The sequence below is a fragment of the Microcebus murinus genome, chromosome 1, assembly GCF_040939455.1.
Source record: "Microcebus murinus isolate Inina chromosome 1, M.murinus_Inina_mat1.0, whole genome shotgun sequence".
NCBI lineage: Eukaryota > Metazoa > Chordata > Mammalia > Primates > Cheirogaleidae > Microcebus > Microcebus murinus.
In genome coordinates this window covers 43,377,274-43,399,784 of record NC_134104.1, presented here as the reverse complement: position 1 = coordinate 43,399,784, position 22,511 = coordinate 43,377,274, and the positions used below count along the sequence as shown (strand labels likewise).

The 22,511-nt window shown below is 34.8% G+C and overlaps 1 protein-coding gene across 1 annotated transcript in view; it reads right to left on the bottom strand.

The window, feature by feature from the left end:
* CRYBG3 (crystallin beta-gamma domain containing 3) overlaps positions 1-22,511 on the bottom strand; it is a 106,998-nt gene that overhangs the window by 26,554 nt on the left and 57,933 nt on the right. Inside the window, exons 8-15 of the mRNA XM_012766976.2 lie at positions 21,239-21,375; positions 19,828-19,942; positions 18,546-18,581; positions 16,213-16,346; positions 13,006-13,132; positions 5,511-5,653; positions 5,276-5,402; positions 4,043-4,075 (exon numbers count right to left, since the gene is read on the bottom strand). Of these exons, the coding sequence (XP_012622430.2) occupies positions 4,043-4,075; positions 5,276-5,402; positions 5,511-5,653; positions 13,006-13,132; positions 16,213-16,346; positions 18,546-18,581; positions 19,828-19,942; positions 21,239-21,375 (852 nt within the window). The remainder of the gene's footprint in view (positions 1-4,042; positions 4,076-5,275; positions 5,403-5,510; positions 5,654-13,005; positions 13,133-16,212; positions 16,347-18,545; positions 18,582-19,827; positions 19,943-21,238; positions 21,376-22,511) is intronic.

Here is a 22,511-nt window from a genome sequence, read left to right as displayed (position 1 = left end):
GAGTAAGAAAAAGAAAGTCCAAAATACGACAGACTTATGTTTTTTAGCTTGAAGGTTTATAAAACATGAGGCTAAAAAAAGCAAATCACTTTTAACTTCCACAAATGTAGAGAAATTTCTCCTGCATGCAAATATTATCTTAATTCACAATAAGATTCAGAAAAGCCACATGAGAACAGAGACCATGCTGCCTTGTTCACTACTTGTATTCTCAGGTTGCTGAATGAATGGATTTCATATTGCTAGGTTTAAGATTTATACTATAACATTTCACCACAAAACATCAAATCTTGGACAACTGAAAATGCAAGCTAAGGATATTTTTGATGGTATACAAGTAGCCATCTCTAGTTTTTGTCTCAGTCTTTATACCCAGAAAAATTAATTAAAATTTACACACATACACAGAAATAATCTATCATAAAATATCTTTTTGATTTGATGGGTTAAAATAGCCTCTGGCCAAACTTAAAAAACTGGGTTGAATGCTTATCTGAGTTTATTTTTAATCCCCCAAATGAGATATAGTTTATGCTTCACCCAAAATTAGACCATCCCCACCCCAAATAATGTCTCATTTTGATCTCCTTATAAATGCCTCAGAATAGGACAATTCTCATAATAGTGTTCTGAGGATTGTCCACACAAAAACCAAGTCTGCTTTACTTATTATAATAATTAAATTGTGGTTTCTACTCTTGGTGACATGACAGAGCCTTGGAGAAATTAAGTCCTGGGGGAAACCAGCTGGATAAATCACTGTGTTGGTTTCCTTTCCAGATCAATGGAGAATAAATATACAAAACATCTCAAGACAGACTGCTCGGAACCTACGTAAACAGAAGAACAAGAGATGAGTTTTTTCAAACTGCGCCCAGCCCTCTGTGCCATGTGGGCATGGCTCACTCCTATCTGCTCCCCAAATGTAAGTGTATGAAAGCAGGAGGTGGGGAAAGGCATGTGGTAACTGGTTTGCTTTTCATATATATTATTGTATTTCTTCATTAGAACTACCCTTTTGAGATAGAAATTATCACCACTTTATAACAAAGATTTTGTAGAAATGTTTTTTGCTATGTAATTCTTACTTATGATATGTATGAATAATATGTAATAGGTCTTTAATCTGACAAACTAAAAATGCACAAACTTAACTATGGACCAAACACAGAAGCTGTGCTCAATTTATTCTATAATAACAGCATTTTTAATGTAATTTTATTTACTCCAATACTAAAATAATTTCTATGAAGAACTTTTCTTCCATGTCTAAATAAACCTTTCCCCAGCCCTCTGGACCTCCCTCTAACAAACATGCCAATTGTTAAAGAAAAGTTTTATTTCCATTCTTCTATTACATCACACCTTTTTCATATTGTGTTATATACTTCTCACATCTTTCCATTTTCAATAATTTTATCTCCCTTATCAATGATAAAAGGTTTTCTTTACTTAAATAATTCTTCGTAAGTGCTTTGGTGCTTTGATCATATAAAAATGATCTGGTTATAGTGCCACAAAGAAGTATTTTCATTCCATCAATCTTGAATCTTACTGATATTTACCTAAAACTGTCATTTTTTCTATAAGCACAACTATTACAGATCCTGTGATCACTTTAAAATTCAGTGAGTAAGGCTAAGTTATTCAATATAAGAAAATATCTGGTTGCTTTTCTTGGCTAGAATCATGTATAAAATGGAACAGGGGCTCAATATTTAAAGAAATCCAAGCTTTTGATTATATTTGCAAATGGACTTGAAAAAGATTCTAGAAACACAAGGTACTTGATTAAGTCACAGGGGATAACTGGTTAGAATTGCTAGAGAATGAGCCTGCCTACAACATCCCCTGAAAACTAAATTTACTTTCAGAAGATTTAATCTAGTAAGATTTCTGATATTCAGGACTTACCAAGAGAGCAAGATGATGACACTATTAAGATAATCCACATTCTCCTTGGTTTTTGTTTTGTTTGGGGAAAAATTAAAAACTAAAATGCCACCTGCTAATAATGAAGAACTCTATCATGAGCCTGTATATCTTCAGTTGGTAAGTGGACTTAGTGACTGAACTTAAGCCTTAGCAGAAAAACAATCTTCTCCATAACAGGTGGTATTCTACTAGTATACCAAACAAGATATATTTCATCATAATATGCTTACAAAACAATCAATCATATTTTACTATCGTAACTCTCATGATATATGTTAATCTCTAATTCACATACATTTTCAGGCCTTTTCCCTCTCAAGTTGCTTGAGGTTTCCCTTAAAATTCCCAGCATAAAAAAAAAAAAAAAGAAATTCCTCTTTGATTTGCACCCTGAGATATTAACTTCCTCCTTATTCCTCAGACAGGGAAATAAGTACATAAGTACCCCCTTTGAACACAGCATCTGTATGGCCACTCTGTCATAACTACCTATGAAGGAGAAAATACTTTCTAGTATTTTCTGATGGAACCAGTATGTCAGCTACGACCCGCTTATGTTTAGGTAAGTATAAACAAGAAAAACATCTGAAAATGTGGTCCACTGAAAATAACAAGAGCTTTGACACTGGGTGAACAGAGGAGGCTTTGTTCATGTCTTACTAAATATCCAGCTATCATGTACCTGTCAGAAACATTTATTCACAAGGCAATAACTGAGCCATACCCAGAAAAATGAAGTCAGGCTGATTTCACAGGGCGTTTTCTGCTGCTTCCTCTCTCTTCAAGTTGGACTGGAAATACTATCAAGAAAATCCTCCCAGCAATCTGCCCCAAACAAGGAAGTCCATAAAAAAAGGAACAGGGAGGTAGGAGAAACAGAGCTTAAAGAATGGGACTTTTTACTGGTAGTTAAAACTCAAAAGATGTATAGTTTGAAATTCCTCCTGTTTAATTCCTTTAATCTACTCATGTTATTTTGATTCATGGTTCAAAAAGTGCTTTAAAAATCCACAGTTGAGAGTTTTCAGAAATTCAAAATAAAGATTTGGCAGGAAGTGTCTCTAAATACAATAACCAATTATATTCAGAAAGGAAATGCTCCCAATAGGCCTGAGCTAATCAGAAAATAATAAAACCTGAATGTATTGTGAATGGAAACATGGTTAAACTGAGCTGGTCTCAAACATAATAAACACTGATATGAATATGAAAAACACAGACATTCAGAGAAAAAGATTTGAGTATTATGCAAAGGTAGCAAATGCTAAATATTTAAAATTAATCACTGTATGCGGCTTTTTTGTTAGCATTTTTTTAAATTTGTTATTTAAAATGAAACAGAGGAAGCAATGTCTCTCACCCTCTCTACAGTTGTACTGATCATATCATGATGTTCTCTCTCTGATGTAAGACCCTGAAAATGTGGTCTTGTTCATTGGAGTCAGTTACCAGAAATGTCTATTTTGCTAATTCTAGTTGTGTGATATGGGACTTACTTAAATTCTGAATCTCAGTTTTCTTATCTATAAATAGGATTAATACTGATTTCCAAGAGTTAGTATAAGTATCAAATAGGCACAATTTCTAACCCTCAATATATCATAAACAAATAGTAGGCTCGAGAGTATTGCCCAATCCCCTTCAAGTTATTAGCACACTAGAAATGAAAAAGTAGGGTTTCAATTGTACTAGCTCATTGAAGAAACATCTGTTCTGATGTAGGTATCAGAGCAGGCACATAATAAGCATGCCAAGTCAGTGATTTCTCCATGGTGTTTGTGCCTCCCAAGACAACTTAATATGCTGTGAATAAAAATGTGACACTGAAGAAAGAATGGGCAACAAAGAGGAGGGGGCAGAGGTTCAAAATGACCCTAAAATAGAGCTGCAGTAGAAAATGAAAGGAACTGTGACAAACCCAGGCCAAAACAACCACTAACAAAGATGGGCACTCTTCCGCTCGCTGGTACCGTGTGCAAGACAAACTGCCCTGCCACACAGACACAGAAAAATTACCTGAGGCAAACAGAAAGACTTGAGAGAAAAGATATAAATGCTTTTAGTAAATAATTTAACAATTACAAGTTAAGAATATTTTTAAACATACCAAATGTGGAGGTTCATTTATTCCAAGTGGTTCCTGAAAAACATATTGAAACACTTTTGTAAATGTAACCGCATAATCTTAGTTGCCTTTTTGAATGTGTTGAAAACATCCTTTGAAAAAGAATTTTTTAATGGTCTGACCAATATTCTAGATAATTTGAACTGTCCATAACCTTCACATAACCTACTGAATTCTCTTATAATTTTAGTACTTATGACTAATTCATTTTGAATAATATTGTAGCTGGAAGAAAAACCTACCCCAAGGCCCGTTACAAAGATGGAGTGTGAATTTCTGACCAATTTCTGACCATTCATGGGCACTCTTATTGTTCTGCAGTGTTGGTCATCATCCAAACTGGCCACACTCTTTCAACAACTTCATGACTTTGCACACAAGGAGATTACTCCCTCTTTGTGAAATGTCCTTTCTGCCTGGAAAAATTGCTTTTATCTCTTAAGCTGCCACTCAACACATCCTCTTCTGTGGAAAGGTCCCTAAATCCCCAGGCACTGAGTGTTCCCCTCCTCTGCTGCCCCAGCACAATCTACACACTTCATTTTCTCACCGATTGTACTATAATTAATTGTCCCTACATCTATCTTCCCTAAGAGACTGAGACCCATCAGAGCAATCTTATTCATCTTTTATCTCTGGTGATCAGCACAGTGTCCAACATATCGGAGGCACTAAAGAAATGCTGTTGAATAAATGAACTGATCAATTACGGAGCCATCTCATTCATGTGTTATTATCTACTAGCTCTCTATGCAGTCTATAGAAATTCATGTGCTGTTTCATTTTTCTCTATATATACACATAACATAATTTAAAAATTCCACTCTTGAAAAGTGTGAAAGGATACAAAATTATAGCTAGATAAGAGAAATAAGTTCTAGTGTTCTATACCACTGTAGGATGACTATAGTTAATAATATAATATAGTTTCAAATGGCTAGGAGGGGTACATATTGAATGTTCCCAACACAAAGAAATGACAGATGTTTGTTTGAGATGATAGCTATATTAATAATTAACCCTGATCTGATCACTATCTATTATATGTATCAAAACATCACTATGTATTCCCATGAATATGTACAATTATTAACTGTCAATTTAAAAAAAATGTCAGGATAAAAGGTAAAAAAAAAAAAAAAAGGGTGTTTCCCACTTATTCAGCTGCATACTATTACATGCCACTGGCATTGGTTATCTTCATATTTCACTCACCAGTTGGATAGGTCGTATCGACATGATTATATTATCTGATCCTCCCCAATCTAAAAAGCATTTGTATTTCCCTTTCTCTAAAATGTATTGCTCTCCACAGAAGAACTTCTGCTGGTAGGCAACCCATCTAGCAGGGGAAAAAGGAAAAAGAACAGAGGTGACGTTCAATCAAGTAAACAATAATTTTAAACAGCAAAGAATCTCTCAAGGGTCTTAAGAGTAGGGGACAACTTACACTCCACTTTTAACGTGAATGGATCTTATTTCACTGCCAAAGCCAATTTCTTCTAAGTCAGAAATTTCCTGATTTGTAATGTCAATAAACTTCCCACTTTCTAGGTCAGATTCAAACAGTGTGATAGAAGATTCTATAAAATTCTAAAAAGAGGAAGAGGAAAGTTTAGGAAAACATGCGTTTTGTTTTATGGACAGCTATTATCTTAGCACAAGTTCACATACTCGTGGGATAATTTTCATACAAATAACTCCAGGAAGAATTTTAAATGGCACAGGAAACAGTTTTATAGTCACTGCTCCTATATAGTTTAAAGGAAAAGATAAGCCTGAATTTACTTTAATCAGGAAGGTATAACATTTTTATATAAATGGAAATTAGCCAACAATTTGTAAACTCTTGGGACTTATAAGCCATCATATGTAACACTAATTGTAAAGGAAACTAGTTTCATTTGTGCTAAAGGAGCAAAAACTACATAAAACAAAAGTGAATATATAATGTTCTGTGGAGAGGATCCTATCAGTTTAAACGTAACAGAAAAAATAGATACAATCTGCTTACCAAAAAAATTGTTTTTGAAAAAATCAAACTGAGGAGAGGAAATAAAAAAAATTTTTATACTAGGTGAACATAATATAAAAAACAAAAATATCTTAGAAAAATGATAAGATTCAAATAGATAAATTAGCAAAAGGCACAGACAATTCAAAAAGGAGAAAAGAATAACATTAAAAACAAATATGCAGAGGGGGACATGGGCAATATATGTAACCTTAACACTTGTACCCCCATAATAAGCTAAAATAAAAAAAACAAATATGCAAATGTCTAATTTCACTAGTAAATTAAAGAAATTCAAACAATTAGATAAAATTTTCACTTTTTTTTTTGTTTTGTTTTGTTTTTTTTTTTTATTTTGGCATATTATGGGGGTACAGATTTTAAGGTTTCAATAAATGCCCATTTCCCCCCCTCCCCCCAAAAGTCTGAGTCTCCATCATGACCATCCCCCAGATGGTGCACATCTCACTCGTTATGTTTGTATATACCCGCCCCCCTCCCCCCTCCCACCTCCCCAATACCCTATTACTGTAGCACCTATGTGTCCACTTAGGTGCTACTCAGTTAATACCAGTTTGCTGGAGAATATATCTGGTGCTTGTTTTTCCATTCTTGGGATACTTCACTTAGTAGTATGGGTTCCAGCTCTAACCAGGAAAATATAAGATGTGCTATATCACCATTGTTTCTTAGAGCTGAATAGTACTCCATGGTATACATATACCACATTTTATTAATCCATTCTTGGATTGATGGGCACTTGGGCTGTTTCCACAGCCTTGCAATTATGAATTGTGCTGCTATAAACATTCGAGTGCAGGTGTCTTTTTTGTAGAGTGTCAAAAATTTTCACTTTTTAAAATTCAACTAAGAAAATGAATTTTTTCAATGTTTTGTCAGAAAACATTGCTGGTGGAAATACAAATTGAGCAACTATATTAGAAAATAATTTAGAAATAATTAAAGAGAAACTGTTCATGTTTTCTGACCCCGAAATTCCTCTTTAAGAAAATTTTCCTAAAGGAACTAAATGGTGAGCAATTTATATGCAAGGATGCACTATTTAGAATAGTGAAAAACTATTAATATAAACAATGTAAGTGTTGAAAAAATAATTTAATAACCCTTACTACTGCTATCGCTTGATGGAATATTAAATATAGTTAAATATAATTAAGAGTTTTTAACAGTAAAATGTATTGTATACTTACTACTGACCAGAGCTTTAGGTACGTTACTTCCAAAATTGCTACCTCATGAGATTACTACTATCAATCTTTTTTTTGAGACAGAGTCTCACCCTGTCCCCCTAGCTAAAGTGTAGTGGCATCATCATAGCTCACTACAACCTCAAACTCCCAGGCTCCAGAGATACTCCTGCCTCAGCTTCCCAGAGTGCTAGGATTACAGGCATGAGCCATCTCACCTGCCCCTATCAATTCTATTTTACGGCTAAAGAAATTGAGCAATTTGTCAGAATTCACACAGCTAGTGAGGTGCAGAGACTGAATTTGAGTCGAAGGCTGTCTATTTAACTACCATAAGCTTTTAATCATTGTCAGATATAAATGTAATAATGAAAGAGCAGGACAAAAACTCAAACTTATAAACATCAGCAAGATTAGATGTTTGTTCCTTAAAAAAATGTTTTTCTTAAAAAAAAAGATTAAGAAATTTTTAAAAATCAAGAGTGATTATCTTTGAGTACAAGGAAATTAAACAATTTTATCCTACATTTTTTTCAAATTTCTATCATATATATTAAAATCGGAAAATATAGAATACATTTTTTTAAAAAACCCTCTCCCCCCAACTTCATTGTTTATAAATCAAATTTCATGTAAATCAAATGTTATCAATTTCCAAAAGTCTCAACAATATCAATTTTCTTCCCTTTTTAATACATCATAATCTAAGTAAATAAGACTTCTAGGTAAACACATTTTGTATGAATATGCAAAACTGAATAAAAAAAAAGCAAGGCATCTATAAGGAGAGGGAGAAAATACGTCTTTAAAAAATCCCTTTGCATATACTACTTGTCACTTTTCAAGGATTTTTAAATTGCTGGCATAGCTGGGTCAAATTTCACTTGAAACTTTAGGGTAGAAGATAAAGGCTTTTTTCCTGAAATTTTTATTATAAAATAATTTCTAACCCTTAATTGTTTTCAATTCTTCTTTGAAAGTAAACTTTTGGAACCTAAGAATACTTGCCACCTTCATTACTTCCACATGGTTCTTAAAACCTGGGACCTCAGTAGATATATGCTCAATCATTATCACCATCCCCCTTTTTATTAACATAACACTTTATTTTCATAACACTTTTGCATTTATCTTTTTTTTTTTTTGAGCTCTCCTAATTCCTGATTTTAAACACACATACACACAACATGCCATTTTCCAGGTGAGGAAATCAGGGCTCTAATAGCTCATAAGTGACCTACCTTAAAGTCCCCAAAACAAGCTTCCCAATTGGACTGATTTACAACGTCAGTGCCACATCAACAAACCTGATTATATTGACAACATAAACCTCCATCATCCCAGGAATTTGGACATGACTCTGTTCCTTGCAACCTGAAAGTGTGTTAGCCAGCTCAAGGTGACTGTGAGGATATGATGTGATGACGATGGCTGAAGGGAGCCCAGTCTGGGTCCTGGTCAGGGACCAGTATCTGTCACCAACAAAGTCAACACCCAACCATAAAAGGAAGGTTCCTCAACAGCTCTCAATTATAAGGACCTCTCCCTCTTCCACTCTGGTGCTCTCTATCTCTGCGTCTATGTCCTCTGCTCCTACAACTATTTGTCCTCCTTCCTTTTAGAATTGTGAGAATGGGAGAGCAGGGATAAGCTGAAATATGGCATCATCACTGCCATATTTGGCAGGACAAGGACAGAGCATTATGAATACAGATATGTGCCTGTGTATTGTGTGCACCCTGTCATTTAGAAGTAACTTGTGTTATGCCAGGATATACTTTACTTGAGCAACGATTTGCACAAATCATATTGTGTGGGTTGTCAGGCAGTTGTGGCAATGAGGACAGTGAGCTGGGAAATAGGCTGGAGGCATGGGCCACCTGCAACAATGACCAGAGCAGGAGGAGCCTATTGTCACAGGGCCCACTGCCAAATACAAGTGCTGACAGTATATGGGCTCACAAGTAAATTTACTCGCATGCCTTGAGTTTGTGCTCTTCTACACTGTCTACCATTCCCAAGGACCTGGCCAAGGACCACAGGATTTTCCTAATTGGTATCATTCTGCTCTTTCCATCTTCTAATTTTGTTTATTCATGGTTCTTCTTGCCTTTTGGCTTTTGCCTTCCATCTTTTTCTACATATTTCTTCTTTTCTTAGTCACTTTCCTGGTTTTGTCCCTCTCTGCATTTTTCTCTTAAGCCTACATATATACAATAGCTGGTCTACTTAATTAGTTGCCTTCAATATGGTGTCCCTGCTGGGCAGAGCTCTAGCTCTAAGCCAACTGCTGTGCTCAGGGTCACAGGCCAGTCCTGGCTCCAATCACCTAGGAATGAAACGCCATGGGTCACGTGTACAAAATGTGGTTAAAAAAATACACAGAAAAAAAAAATCCATAAAACAAAAAACTTCTAACAGCCTTTTTCACGAAGAGACCAGAATAGGCACTCAAGTCATGTCCAGAGTAAGCCCTATGAGGTTACCAGGCTACTATCTTCCCTGCTTTTCTAGGTACAATTAAATAACTCTGAAAGTCACACAGAGTAAAATGAAAGAATGAAAAGAATGAACAATGATGGAAAGATCTTATAAACTGTATTCCATTTTATATTTTAAAGCACTTGGATAGGTTAGTAGTGTCTCGGGTATAATACTCTCTACTTTAGAGAAAACTAATGAGCAGTGCTTCGGGCCCAAAGATAAGTCCTAAGGATCAGTAATTTGATTACTTTTAAGTACATAAAATCTCTCAGCTGAGTTTTTGTGCTACAGTCACCAGTGGGCAACAGGGTATGAGACACCACTGGAGATCTGACGTATCCATTAACTTCGGAGAAATGGTCTCCACTACATACCACCTGGTTTCAGAGGTCTGAAAAGAAGCCTACAGTCTGAAAATCATAACAAAAGCAAGCCTAAAGTTAAGCTAGGATAATACCGAGGAAAAACAAGCACACCAAGAAAGTTTTATTAAGGAAGCCAAGGAATAAAAATTCCTTAATCCCTGGAGCATAAATACTTTCCTTTTGGTCCTCTCCTTTTTTTAAAAAAAAAATAATAACAATAATCAAGTCCAAGTCAATATATCTGAATGACTCATTTGGAATTAAGAATACAGTTCTGGTTGTCCTCTCTGAAGCACTCCATGACACAGATCACATTATCCCTAAGGAACATGTCCGGTATTTGACCTTAGTAGATCCAGAGTGTTCCATATACTGGAGCCAGGACATTTGAAAGTTGTATTGTATTATGCAGCTCTTCTACCTATCCTCCTGTTTATTTAATATTACTTCCAGTGAGATCTTAAATGTAGTGCTACATTCTTTCCCAGGTTGGAGACATCTGAGAGTCTGTCTAGGGAAACAATGTCTGACATGGCTCTACCTATTGCCTCGCAGAGGGCTGGCACAGTCACATGAGCTTTTAAGAACTCCTTCCCAATTATATGCCATGTCTGGGGAGTATATAATTTTTCTAAGTATAACATGATAAGCAAGTTTTTAAAGCATTTTTATAATACATATATATATAAATTTTATGCTGTTTATGTGTAGATTTTTTAGTATACTTCATCTGAAAATATTTTAGTGAACATAAATTGAAATGATAAAGTGAAAATCATGTAAATACTTATTTGTTATATATGTACACTGGTCTATAATGTGACCCTGTACTTATAGCTATAAATGAAATGCTAATAAGCCTTTGACTGAATAAAATCCAGTTTTCCACTGTTAAGGTGCCTTTTAAGTCTAACCATTTTGTAAAAATGGAAAATGGATAATATGACATGGGGGTAAGGCAGACTTGCCCTGAATTCACAGCTTTATACTAGGGCACAGTATCTAATCTCTTTGATCCTCAGTTTCTGTTTCTGTAAGATGAATTGTAAGAGCCTCTACCTCATAGTCTTTGTGAAGATTATTAGTGCAAGTATACAGGTAAAGCCAGTAGTTAAGTGCCTTATAAATGTTAGGATTATTATAATGAAGACTGTAACATCTTTAACTATAAGCTAACAACTAATATTTTAATTTTTAAAAAAAATCTAATTTCAAGAAAACAGAAGATTTTCTTTGAAGGGCATTTTTACTCATATCTAACAAAACTGTGTCATCATTTTTGTATATGCCCAAACTTTTGTGTGCAGCAGTAATGAACATGCTCATTTATGCCAATTTTTCTACTCTGTATTAGAGAACTTATCTATATCAAATATCTCCTAATTATTTAGCTATATACTTACAGTATTTAAAACTTTTCACATTTTCTACTCTTGGGAGATTTCAACCAGGGACTTGGGGTTTTGTGTTTTGTTTGCTTGTTTTAGTCACAGTGATCTTTGGAAGATATCATCACATTCATTGCTAAACATTTCTAGCATCAGCAACATCCCCACTCAACTCTTTGTTTTAAATAATATGGGAAAATGTTTAAGTTATTCAATACTGGTTGGACAATGCTTTTGATGACCTATGGTTTCCTCAATGAATGTGATCACAATGACCTAAAAAAAAAAAATAAGAAGTTTCTTTTTTTTATTTTTTCTTGCTTGCCTTGTTTAGTGGTCAAGAAAGACATGGCTGAGTAAAGAAAATCTGTGGCCCTTGTGTATTAGAATTGTGGACTACATACTTCAAAAGTGATTTATCCATTGCTCAAGCAATCCCAGTGCCTAATTTTCTGTGGACTGTTCTCTATTTCCTTCAGATAGAACTGGTTTCCGACTCACTTGATACAGTCACCAAAAAGATCCTTCTAAACCATTAATGCAATCATGCTCACTAGGCCCAAAATCCATCAATGGCTCCAAATCTTACTCCTTAACATGGCATACTGACCCTCATTATCTGGCTCTAGACTTATCTTTCCGAAGTTCTTCCTAACTTAACCGCATTTCTGCAAACACACCATAGTTTCACTTATAGGAGGGTTTCTCAACCTCAGCACTATTAACATTTTGAGCCTTATGATTCTTTGTGGCTGTGGGCTGTCCTTCAAACTGTAGGGTTTTAGCAGCATCCTTTGCCTCTACCCACTAGATGTCAGTAGCATCCCAACCCCCAGACATGATAATCCAAAATGTCTCCAGACAATGCCAAATGCACCTTAAGGGATAAAATCCCCCCCAGCTAAGAATCAATGACTTACAGCCCTACTTTACACATAAACATGTGTTAATCTCTTGCTAAACAGCACCTTCATTTTTCCTTCACCCAGTCCTAGAAATTCTCCACTTGGGGTTAACTCTTGAACTTGAAACTTCAGTGCAACTATCATCCTTTCCACAAAGCCCTCTCTACTCCCAGTGGGGAATAACTGACCAACGGACCTTTCCCTCAGTAGTACCCTGAGTGGTCTGTAGCTAATCAAATCATAGTCCAACAATATCAAACATTCATGTAAGTGCTATCTTCCCTGCCAGACTGCCTGCTCTGTGAATGTTGGGACTGAGCCTCTGGCAACTAATCTCCAGCACCTAGCACAATACATCTAACACAACAGGTGCTCAAAAATGACAATGGATTAAAAGCAAAAATAAATATTCTCTAATACTCACAACAGTTGAGAAAAACAGGAAAGTCATATAGGCAGTTCAGTTTCATGTCCTTAGGTGTTAGAAACATTTTGTAACCTCATGAACTATGAGTGGTCATGTCCAATTTTCATGAACAGATAAAACAGGTAGAAAATTAAGGATAAGAAAATTAACTCACAGCTTGTAAGTACCGGAAAGACAAGATGGGGCCACTTAATGCCCCACAAGCATTATTGTCTTCAAAGTCTCCTTCTTCAAGCAGGAATTGCTGGCCTTTAAAATGTTCTTTTTCATAGGCAACCCACCTAGAAATACAGAGGATACCCAACTGAGCAATTGATAAAACTGTAGTCAAGAAAGCAAAAGAGAGAAAATCATGATAAAGCTCATAGCGATTCATCGCCGTATTCTAAAAAGCAACACAACTGTTTTATTTCCATTTACAAAGACAGACAAATGGTATGCACTTCGTGGATTGATAGTTTTTATAGTTTGAAGGCTTTTCCCAACAAAAGGTTAATTGTAGAATTGAAATAGAGCAATGCTCATTAAATGTGTGTGGTATGACTTGCTTGCATAACCCAACATGTTCAGAGAATAGTTTGCCAAATAAAAATAATAGAAAGCATATATAGCCAACGAGGGGAGTTATAAATCCACATTGAGATGCAAAAATAATCATTTTTACTTTACTGATTAAGCTCTTCTCGAGCCACAGACTGACTATTGTACTAAACATTTATTCAGAGTTTAAATCAAGGGAATCTCTCACCAGGCTCCAGATCAAAAACACAACACAGGGAGGTGTAGCAAAGAGGAACTGGGAAATGTGACTAAGCTGGTATTAGCCCTGGTGCCCTCCCTGTACACAAAGACATCTGTAAACACTTACGGGTGGGAAATGTTAGTCCCACCGACTTCTTGACATCTAATCTAAAACTTAGAAATACCATTAGTTATTAAGCTCTTCCATGAAACTTGTTTTTGTGTGGAGTAATCCACAGTATCTAACGCAATGTGGGCAAAGACTGTTCATAAAACAAGTTGACTTGATTAAATCTGCCCTTAGCTGCACTGTGTAGTTACGGAAGAACCCCTTCCAATTGGGCAGATTCCAAGGATGACAATTATGAGCTCCAGGGTTGGGGACTTTGGAATTCAGAAACTTGACAAAATGAAGCCTAAGATAGTCTAAAAAAATGTTTTCATGGGGCACAAAATAACAGTAGCCATCCAGTCATCATTAATCCTGCCTTGGTTTCCGTATGTTTTTATGGTGGGCGACGGGTCCACGTAAGTTGGAATAAGCATATAAACACATTTATACATCCTAGTATATATGCAATACGTAAAGAAACTAACATTAATAAATTTCAAAAAACAACTTTCAAATTCTAAGCTTTCTTTTGTATAAATATGGCTACTCAAAACATGCTTTTAATTATACCTGAGTGAGAAAAGGAACAAAAGGTATAGAAGATCTTATTGTTAAAGGACAGATTAAGCATACCTATTATATAATAACAATCTAAAATCTGCCCAGTTTTTCTTAGTATACAAAGTTTTGATTAAGATTCAATTTATATATTCATCTGTGATATTTAAAAATAGGTATTATCTGAGAAAAATTAAGAAACATCAACTTCAGTTTCCTCAGATTCCTTAAGATAGGCATAAGGAAGAGTCCATGCTACCTAGAGATAAAATTACACAGCTAACAAAAGCAAAACATGGTAAAACGGTGAAAAAGTAATGAAGTCATCTGTTCATCTTTAAATGGGGGCATTGCATTTCTCTCCTTCAATTTCGTATAAAAACAAAAGTGTATATACTGTATTATAAGCCATATTTTCTTGAGATTTTTATGAAATAGCTATAAAAACAGAGAACAGTGTACTGAATTTTAGCAGATAATTTTTTATGAAGCAGAAAAATAGTTTTAAATCAATCTATTTAATAGGAAAAACATTTAGATTCCAAAGAGAAGAAAAGGCAAAAATATTTTACAGCAGGGTTAACAAGAAGCATGTGTGTTCACAAACCAGAAAATACTGCAAATAAATACAACACAATAAAAATGTGTTTATCTAAACCATATTTACTCTTCAAACTCCAAATTTTCAAAATTCAAAGACAGGAATTATATGATTAACAATATATCAGACTAATAATTGATATGACCTGCATATCTAGCATATTGCAGTCTCTTACATTTCCATTTTGGCTGGCATGGCTATTACTTAATTTATTGCCAGATATTGCAAAGTCTAAGTCTCTAAATATAGACCTTTCAGAGATCTTACACAAGTCATTTAACTTCTATGAATAAAATATTTTAGTAACTTCTTTTGCTAGAATAACATAAAAAAGTTATATGATATTACTGCAAATATCAAGAGATTCTATCATTTGGAATGAATTAATGGGTACACATGAGCACAGAAAGAAGTAAAAATCATGAGAAATCAGGAAAGGGGCAGGGGGAGGAGAGGAGGGATAAAAGCCTACCTAATAGGAACAATGAACAATATTCAAATGATGGGCACACTTATAGCACTGACTAAAACATTATAAAGCTATCCATGCAACAAAACATTTCTACCCCCTTAATATTTTGGAATAAAAAGATTAAAGTAAAAATAAAGACAGAAAGATACTGATGGTTAAACCTTCCACAATAACCAATGTATCAACAGAGAGACACACAATGTCTCTGGAGAGATTCTGGCACTGGGTTGACAATGACAAAGTATGAGGGAAGTTTCTTCTCCATGGTTTTAAAATAAAGGCACATCTCAGCCTGGTCACAGATTTCCTGGGGATCTGTCACAGTAACTGCTGACTGAGACTGGGATGGTAGTAATGATGTAATCATGTAATAGTAATGACTTGGGTTTATACCCAAGGCTTCCTCAAAAGCAGTTCAGGGCCGGAAGGCAACCAATGTCAAAAACGCTTGATTTTGGAAACACACAACCCAGACTACTACTTCAATGAGGGAGGGCTCACGTCCAAGGTCCATGACACATAAGTTGATTAAGATCAACAGAACAGATGATAAAAACTGGGGCTCCCATTCATGTTTATAACCTGTGAAAAAATAATTTTATCTTGCAATTCTTGACTTCTATGTGGTGTTTAGAAATACTAAGTGTTGAAGTGTTAGAAACCATTTTCTACATTTTATCTATCTCAAAATCTTTAATTCCAACTAGAGTTCACAGAAAGCTGTTAGTAACTAGTATTTTTTACTTTAAATATCAAAGAAGGAATGTATATTTTTAGATTAAAACAAACAGATTGCTTTTTGCTCTGCTTAGCACATTTTTTGTGCTGATCTTCAAAAATGGACTACTAAATCAACTATTGAAAATATGATACTCACACTCCACCAATGACACGAATTGATCCAATTCCATGGAAGTCCTCATTATTTTTTAAAAAATTAGGAACAGAAGCTATATGTTCACTAAATTCCTTGGCCTGTCCATGGAAGTGAGGTTTTTCATAAATAATAACCTGAAAAATATGAAAAATTATTTAATATGCTCATATTTTAGAATAGATACACATTGACTTACTTAAGTGACACTATAGATCACAACATGAATAAGGACCACTGTCTTTTTCATTAATATATACTTACAACATAGCACAGTGTCTGAGGAATATGTGAGTCCTTATCATCATAAAGGTAAAAATCTTAATATATTTTTCTCATATTAATATATTTGAGTATGATTACATTGTTCTGGTCCTAGGACCATCTCATAGAGTTAATTGTCTAAAAAAATGAAATAAAATAACTTATTCTTGAAATACCTTTGTAAGTTTATCCCTGTATCAGAATTTAATATAGACCTGCCTTATATTTATTGAATATCCCCTAAAGAAATAAACACTCTCTTGAGATTCCAGAGTATAACAGTAAGTTACCTATTGATTTGAGAAAATACATACATACTGTTTCTTAAAACACTAACTGCTCCTATGGTGTTTACTATCCATTGAGAAAAAAACAGACAGCAAATTCTTGAATTTAAATACAAAAGCTCCTAAAAATAAGAAATAATTGAAAAATTATGATTTTTAAAATTGGATATTTGACTCAAATTGGGGGGAGATGCAATGAGTGTTATAGGAAACAAATTTCTAGCATTTTATTTACTTCAAATTTGGATCAATACTGTATTTCTCTTCTATTTTGTTCTTCTTTACTTCCCAAGTAAAGAAGCTGCCCTAAGTATGAGGGAGTGATAAAGTGATAATAGCATTAATCTATAACACTCTAACACTCAGTCCTATTTGTAGTTGTTGAAGTAATTTGTGCACAACTGGCAACTCAAGAGCTTGGCAAATAAGACCTCACATTTAAAAACACTAAACCAAAAAGTTATAGCTTTCTAATTTCTAAAAACTGGTAATATTACACAGAATAAAAATATATATAGTGTGCTTACACTGTTTTCTACAAATTGGATTTTCACTGTGTGCTGTATTTGAATTGATAAAGTTTTATTTGGGTTTATTATATAATACATGTTACGTATGCTGACAACATTCAAACTAAGGAGCAATAATTATTTCATAAGCCTGTCATAAATAATATCTAACAACTTGCAAATTATGATTTTCTATGATAATCAATCCATTCATATATATACCTACACCCTGTCAAACTGCAAGTTTCTAAGGAAGATCCAGACTATTGCAACTGAAGTTCTGATTCACCGGACTAGGAGATTGAGACAGGAGTCACTGAGTGTCACAGCTAATTCTACATCTTTTAGATCAATAGTTTGCAACTTTGATTGCATGCTAGAACCACCTAGGGATCTTTGAAAATTCTTGACCACACCCCAAATCAAAATAGTATCTCAGAGAGTGGAACTCAGGCATAACTATTTTTTAAAACTTTAACAAGTATGATTACAACATATAGTCAAAGTTTATTAGATACACGAATTTTAGAAAACTCCATCTATGCAATTGAGAGAACGTTAGCCAGTTCCATAAATTAGGACGCCCAGAAATGGGACAGTTGGAAGAGCTGTATCCTGTTTTAGAGGACAGGAAAAGGATGGGTGAATCCCTATTTTCATACCTTCCTCTGGAGGTGCTGTAACCTAATTACCAGGAAGCCTGTTTGCATCTTTGATCACTGCACTGGTTTTCCTATTTTTCTTCACATGCATTTTGTAATTCTATTTCCTCCTTTCTTTCCCCAAGTCTGCTTGATCATGGTACCATTGTCACCTCAGTGTTCACTGCCCTCTACTCTTCTCTTCAAATATTCATACTTACAAACTGATGTCCATCTTATAAAAGCTACCTACACCTCCTTCTGATCACTCTTCACCTCCTTTTTCTGAACATCACTTCCATGCCTACTAGGTATCTCCACTTGAATGTCTAGCTGCTATCTCAAGATCCCCAAAACACAAATTGAACCCATCACCTTTCCACTCTGTAGTAGACACTTAGTGGGTATGACTAGGTTGCCAGTGTAGACCTCCATCTTTGCAGACTGACCCCACTCTTCACTCATAGCCCCAAGTGCACCCTCAGCAAACATCCTGTGCACTTGTTCCCACCACAGTGTGCATTAGCCAGGCATTATCATACACTGAGGTAATTTTTTTATTCTAACAGTTCAAAATACTGAACGATTAATACTCCGACTTTTTAGTTTGTTACAAAAATCTGTTCAAGACTTACCTTTAAGTTCATAGGCATTTCCACTTTCAGTCCACCCTTAAGATGACAAGACATTTTAATATTAGACAGGTAAATATTTAAAACATCTGAAAACAATATTTGAAAGCAACATGCATAGGTTACATAAAAAATCTGATTAGTGAAGATTACATACCAAATTTAAGTTGTGATTAATTTAAAATTTTAAGTACAGAACTCTACAGTAGTCAAAACCAAGTCAAACTGCTCTACATCAATGTAGATGGGGCAAGAAATCTTAAAGAGGTGCTTTCCAGATTATTTTTATTTTTTTTTTATTTTTACTTTTTTTTTTCTTTCTTTTGAGCTTCCGTTCTGTCTTCAGCTTTCCAGATTAATACTACTGCAAGGAAGGAAGCTGAGCTTTAGTCCTTGAGCACACATGACCAGTTGATATTTAATCCCACTGCAGAGAGTCGTAAAAAGGAGAGTGGAACTGCCAGTAGATTTAGAAATCTCATTGGGCAGAGTAGATTTCTTAGCCAATTAATCCAAATGTCTTCCCTATGATTGATTACTCGGGTTTTCTAAATTTTAGAGCACTGAGCTAACCACATTTCCTCCTCCAAGTTCTACCAACACTTACTACAATGTCTTCATGACCTTGAGGTTGTACAGCGTAAAAAGTAACCCCCTCCTTACAAAACCCCCAATTCTGTAATTCTGTAATTTTTTAGTTTCAAATGCTACTCCACATTGGGGTATTTCTTAAAATTTCTCAGTTTGTCATGGTTTCTATTTCTTAAAAAGGCACAGAACAACCAGAAATGGCTTTTCATATAGCCAACATTTAATTGCTCATAAAATAAAAATATTTGCAACAAAAAGTACTGTAAATACTGCAGGAACTTATTATCTTTAAGAAAGTAACATTGACAGAACTGCCCATTTATTATTAATGCTGAGCTTTATCATTTATTACTGCAGTGAAAGAGTATAATTTAGTACAATTTTCTAATAATCATCCACAAAGCAAATTCAGAGCTTTATTAAATATTCAGAATTTTCACAGAAGAATACTTATAAGGCAACTACATGTACTGTGATAAACTTGGCAAAATACAAAGTACATTCAGACATATTAGATATATTCTCTACAAAATAAAGAAACAGAAAAACAATATGTAAATACTAATAGTTTACCAATTCAGTAATACACATATTCATTTCTTAAGATTGAGACACATGAGCAATCATCACAGCTATTTAATTTTGGACTCATGGATACCTGGGAAAAGGAACTCTTCTGTTTAAATTTTCTTACCATTTGAAGTGGATGCAATGATTTCATTTCTGCTGCAGAAATCTCAAAGAGCCCGTGGTCCTCCTCCAAAACTGTAGCTTGTCCCTTAAAATTAATATCTGGGTAGGCAAGCCAACTAAATAAGAAATAAATGGTCAGTTAAAGTATAATAGTAACACATCATTTGGCTCTGTAAGAGTAAAAGAGGCTACCAAAAAAAGATCTCCATCACAGAATCATACTAGTAAAAAACACTCAAAGTGATTAGCCAGTCAGTATATATAACAAGAACTAACATGTTATTATTTACCCTCACACACTATCTATCCTATAACAAGGCTAATATATTTTTCAAGTGCTAGCCTTAATTTTCTTATTATTTTCTAATACCTAAAACATGTGGCACCTTTAATTCAAAGCAGGATATAATTTAAAAAATCAGAACCATTCCACTATATCTCATTCTTTTTTAAACTGGGACAATCAGAGGCAGGGATTCCATCAGGCATTTTACATTTTGATCCACATTTTTAGAATTTTTAGAATTGATATCAGTTCTACTGGTGCCCTAAGAAACTGTATTTGAAATAAGATTCCCAAAAAACCCATCTTATCTTCCAGCTAAGCTTGATAATTACAGGTATTTCTCATGGATAGGGCTAATTACTGGACCTGCCCAAGAGTTCTAATTCATGGTTGGGGGGAGATAAAAAATGATGTTCTATAGTGACTCCAAATCTGTACACTGACCATCATCAGAGTAAACAAAAATAGTGAAAGAGAGAGGAGGGGTCCACATGGAGCCAGGTATCCACACGCTTTTGTGAAGTGAGCCAATCTGGGACTGAATTTAGCCTGAACTCAGAATCACAATAGATACCTTTGGATTCAGAGAGGCCTTGTATAAAATCCATGCTCACCAGCTAGTAGCCTGGGACAAATCACTCATCTATAACATGAGAGTAACAGCCTTACAGGAATAGAGGAGTAAAAAAAAGCAGAAGCATTCAATAACCATTGTGTAGACACTACAGAAATAGTTCAGGCTCGAGTTTTAGGCCAGGGGCTTGTTTTTTCGTTTTGTTTTTCTTTTTATTTTTCTTTATGTTTTCCTAATAACATTTCTCAGAATGTAGCCAGGGATATGTTTTTTATTTCTTAATTGCAAAATTTATTAGATGAAAAGACAATAGATCCATCTAACAAGAACTATGAATATATCTGAAAATTCTATATCTGCTCCTGTGAGCCACACATCAAGGCCTTAATCAGATGCAAAGACAGAATCCGTTTTAACCCCTAGAGTAGTCTTTCTGGGGTATCTAGGAGTATAAACAAAATTAACTAAAAACTTCAAAAATACGTATGCACTTATTGAAATGTTAACTTTGGTGGCTGTGGATCATTGTAATAAAGAGAAACTGATACGTACACTCCTGACTTCACAGTGAAGGACACAGATTTGGGGATATTCAGTTCTTCCAAATTAGGGATTGCCCGCTGTATATAGATAGGAGAACATGCTGGGTCAGATTGTGGGCAAAGCTCTATCTCTGGAATGCTGCAATCCTGAAAAAAAAAAAATTTGGCTTTGAAATCATCTAGAGACACACAGTCTAGTATTCTCAATCCTCTGGACGCACAGTTACAATCATTGTCATTGTTCAGTTGAATTTCTTCCCAAAAACAACATAAAGGAAATATTGTTTCTACTTGCCCATTTTTTAAAATAAGTTCTTCTAAGGAGTTCTGTTAATAATATAAACATTACAAATATTATTAATGGAAAAATTGTTGTCCCAATTTTTCTGCTTTGTTTTTTAAAGGCTTATTCCATTAAGCAATGCTCAGACTCACCAAAATAGTTGAGTGCCAAATGTCTGTAAGCCTTCCTTCTAGAAACATAACAAAGCCATAAGGGAGGAAGGGAGTTAAATAAAAGCTGATCTCATGGGGAACATAAAAAATAAATAGAGAGGAGCTAGCCCCTTCAGTGTGTTTATCTAATTTACATTGACAAAAGAAGTAGGAATCAGAGGTGAGGGTAAAGGAAATCTGTTTTCCTACTTGTAGGATTCTGGTTTTTTTTTTTTCAGTGCAAGCTGGTTTGAAGAAGAAAAGCATTATGAAATTTGATCTACACTCCATCACAGTCTTAAAAAATTATACACCTACCATCACCATGTCCTGTCAAATTGTCCTTTAAAATTTCACTTGTGTATATCTCTTCTCACTTATTTTCACCGTCATGGCCCTTAGTTAGGCCCAGACTTTCATTATAGGCTTACTCACAACCACCAGTCAAGCACAAACGTCACTTTCCTTACGACGCTCCTTGGCTTAAGATCCAATCACATCAAATTCATATTTCTGTTTATCTTTCTATAATACAGTATGGAACCAAACCAGCAATCCACATTAACTTTCACAACTCTGTAGTCATACTGGTCTCTATGCTATCTCCACTCCCACTCTGGTCTCCGCATGCTTTGCAGATGTTTTTCCCATCAGAACTAAAGAATTATCTGTAATCTTTTTTTTTTTTTTTAAGGGATGGGAGGTTGTGAGGAAGGATGTTTAGTTTTCTTGTGGTTTGTTGCTGTTGTTGTTATTGCTGAGACAGAGTCTCACTCTGTCACCCCGGGTAGAGTGCAGTGGCATCACTGTAGTTCATGCAACCTTCAACTCCTGGGCTCTAAGTGATC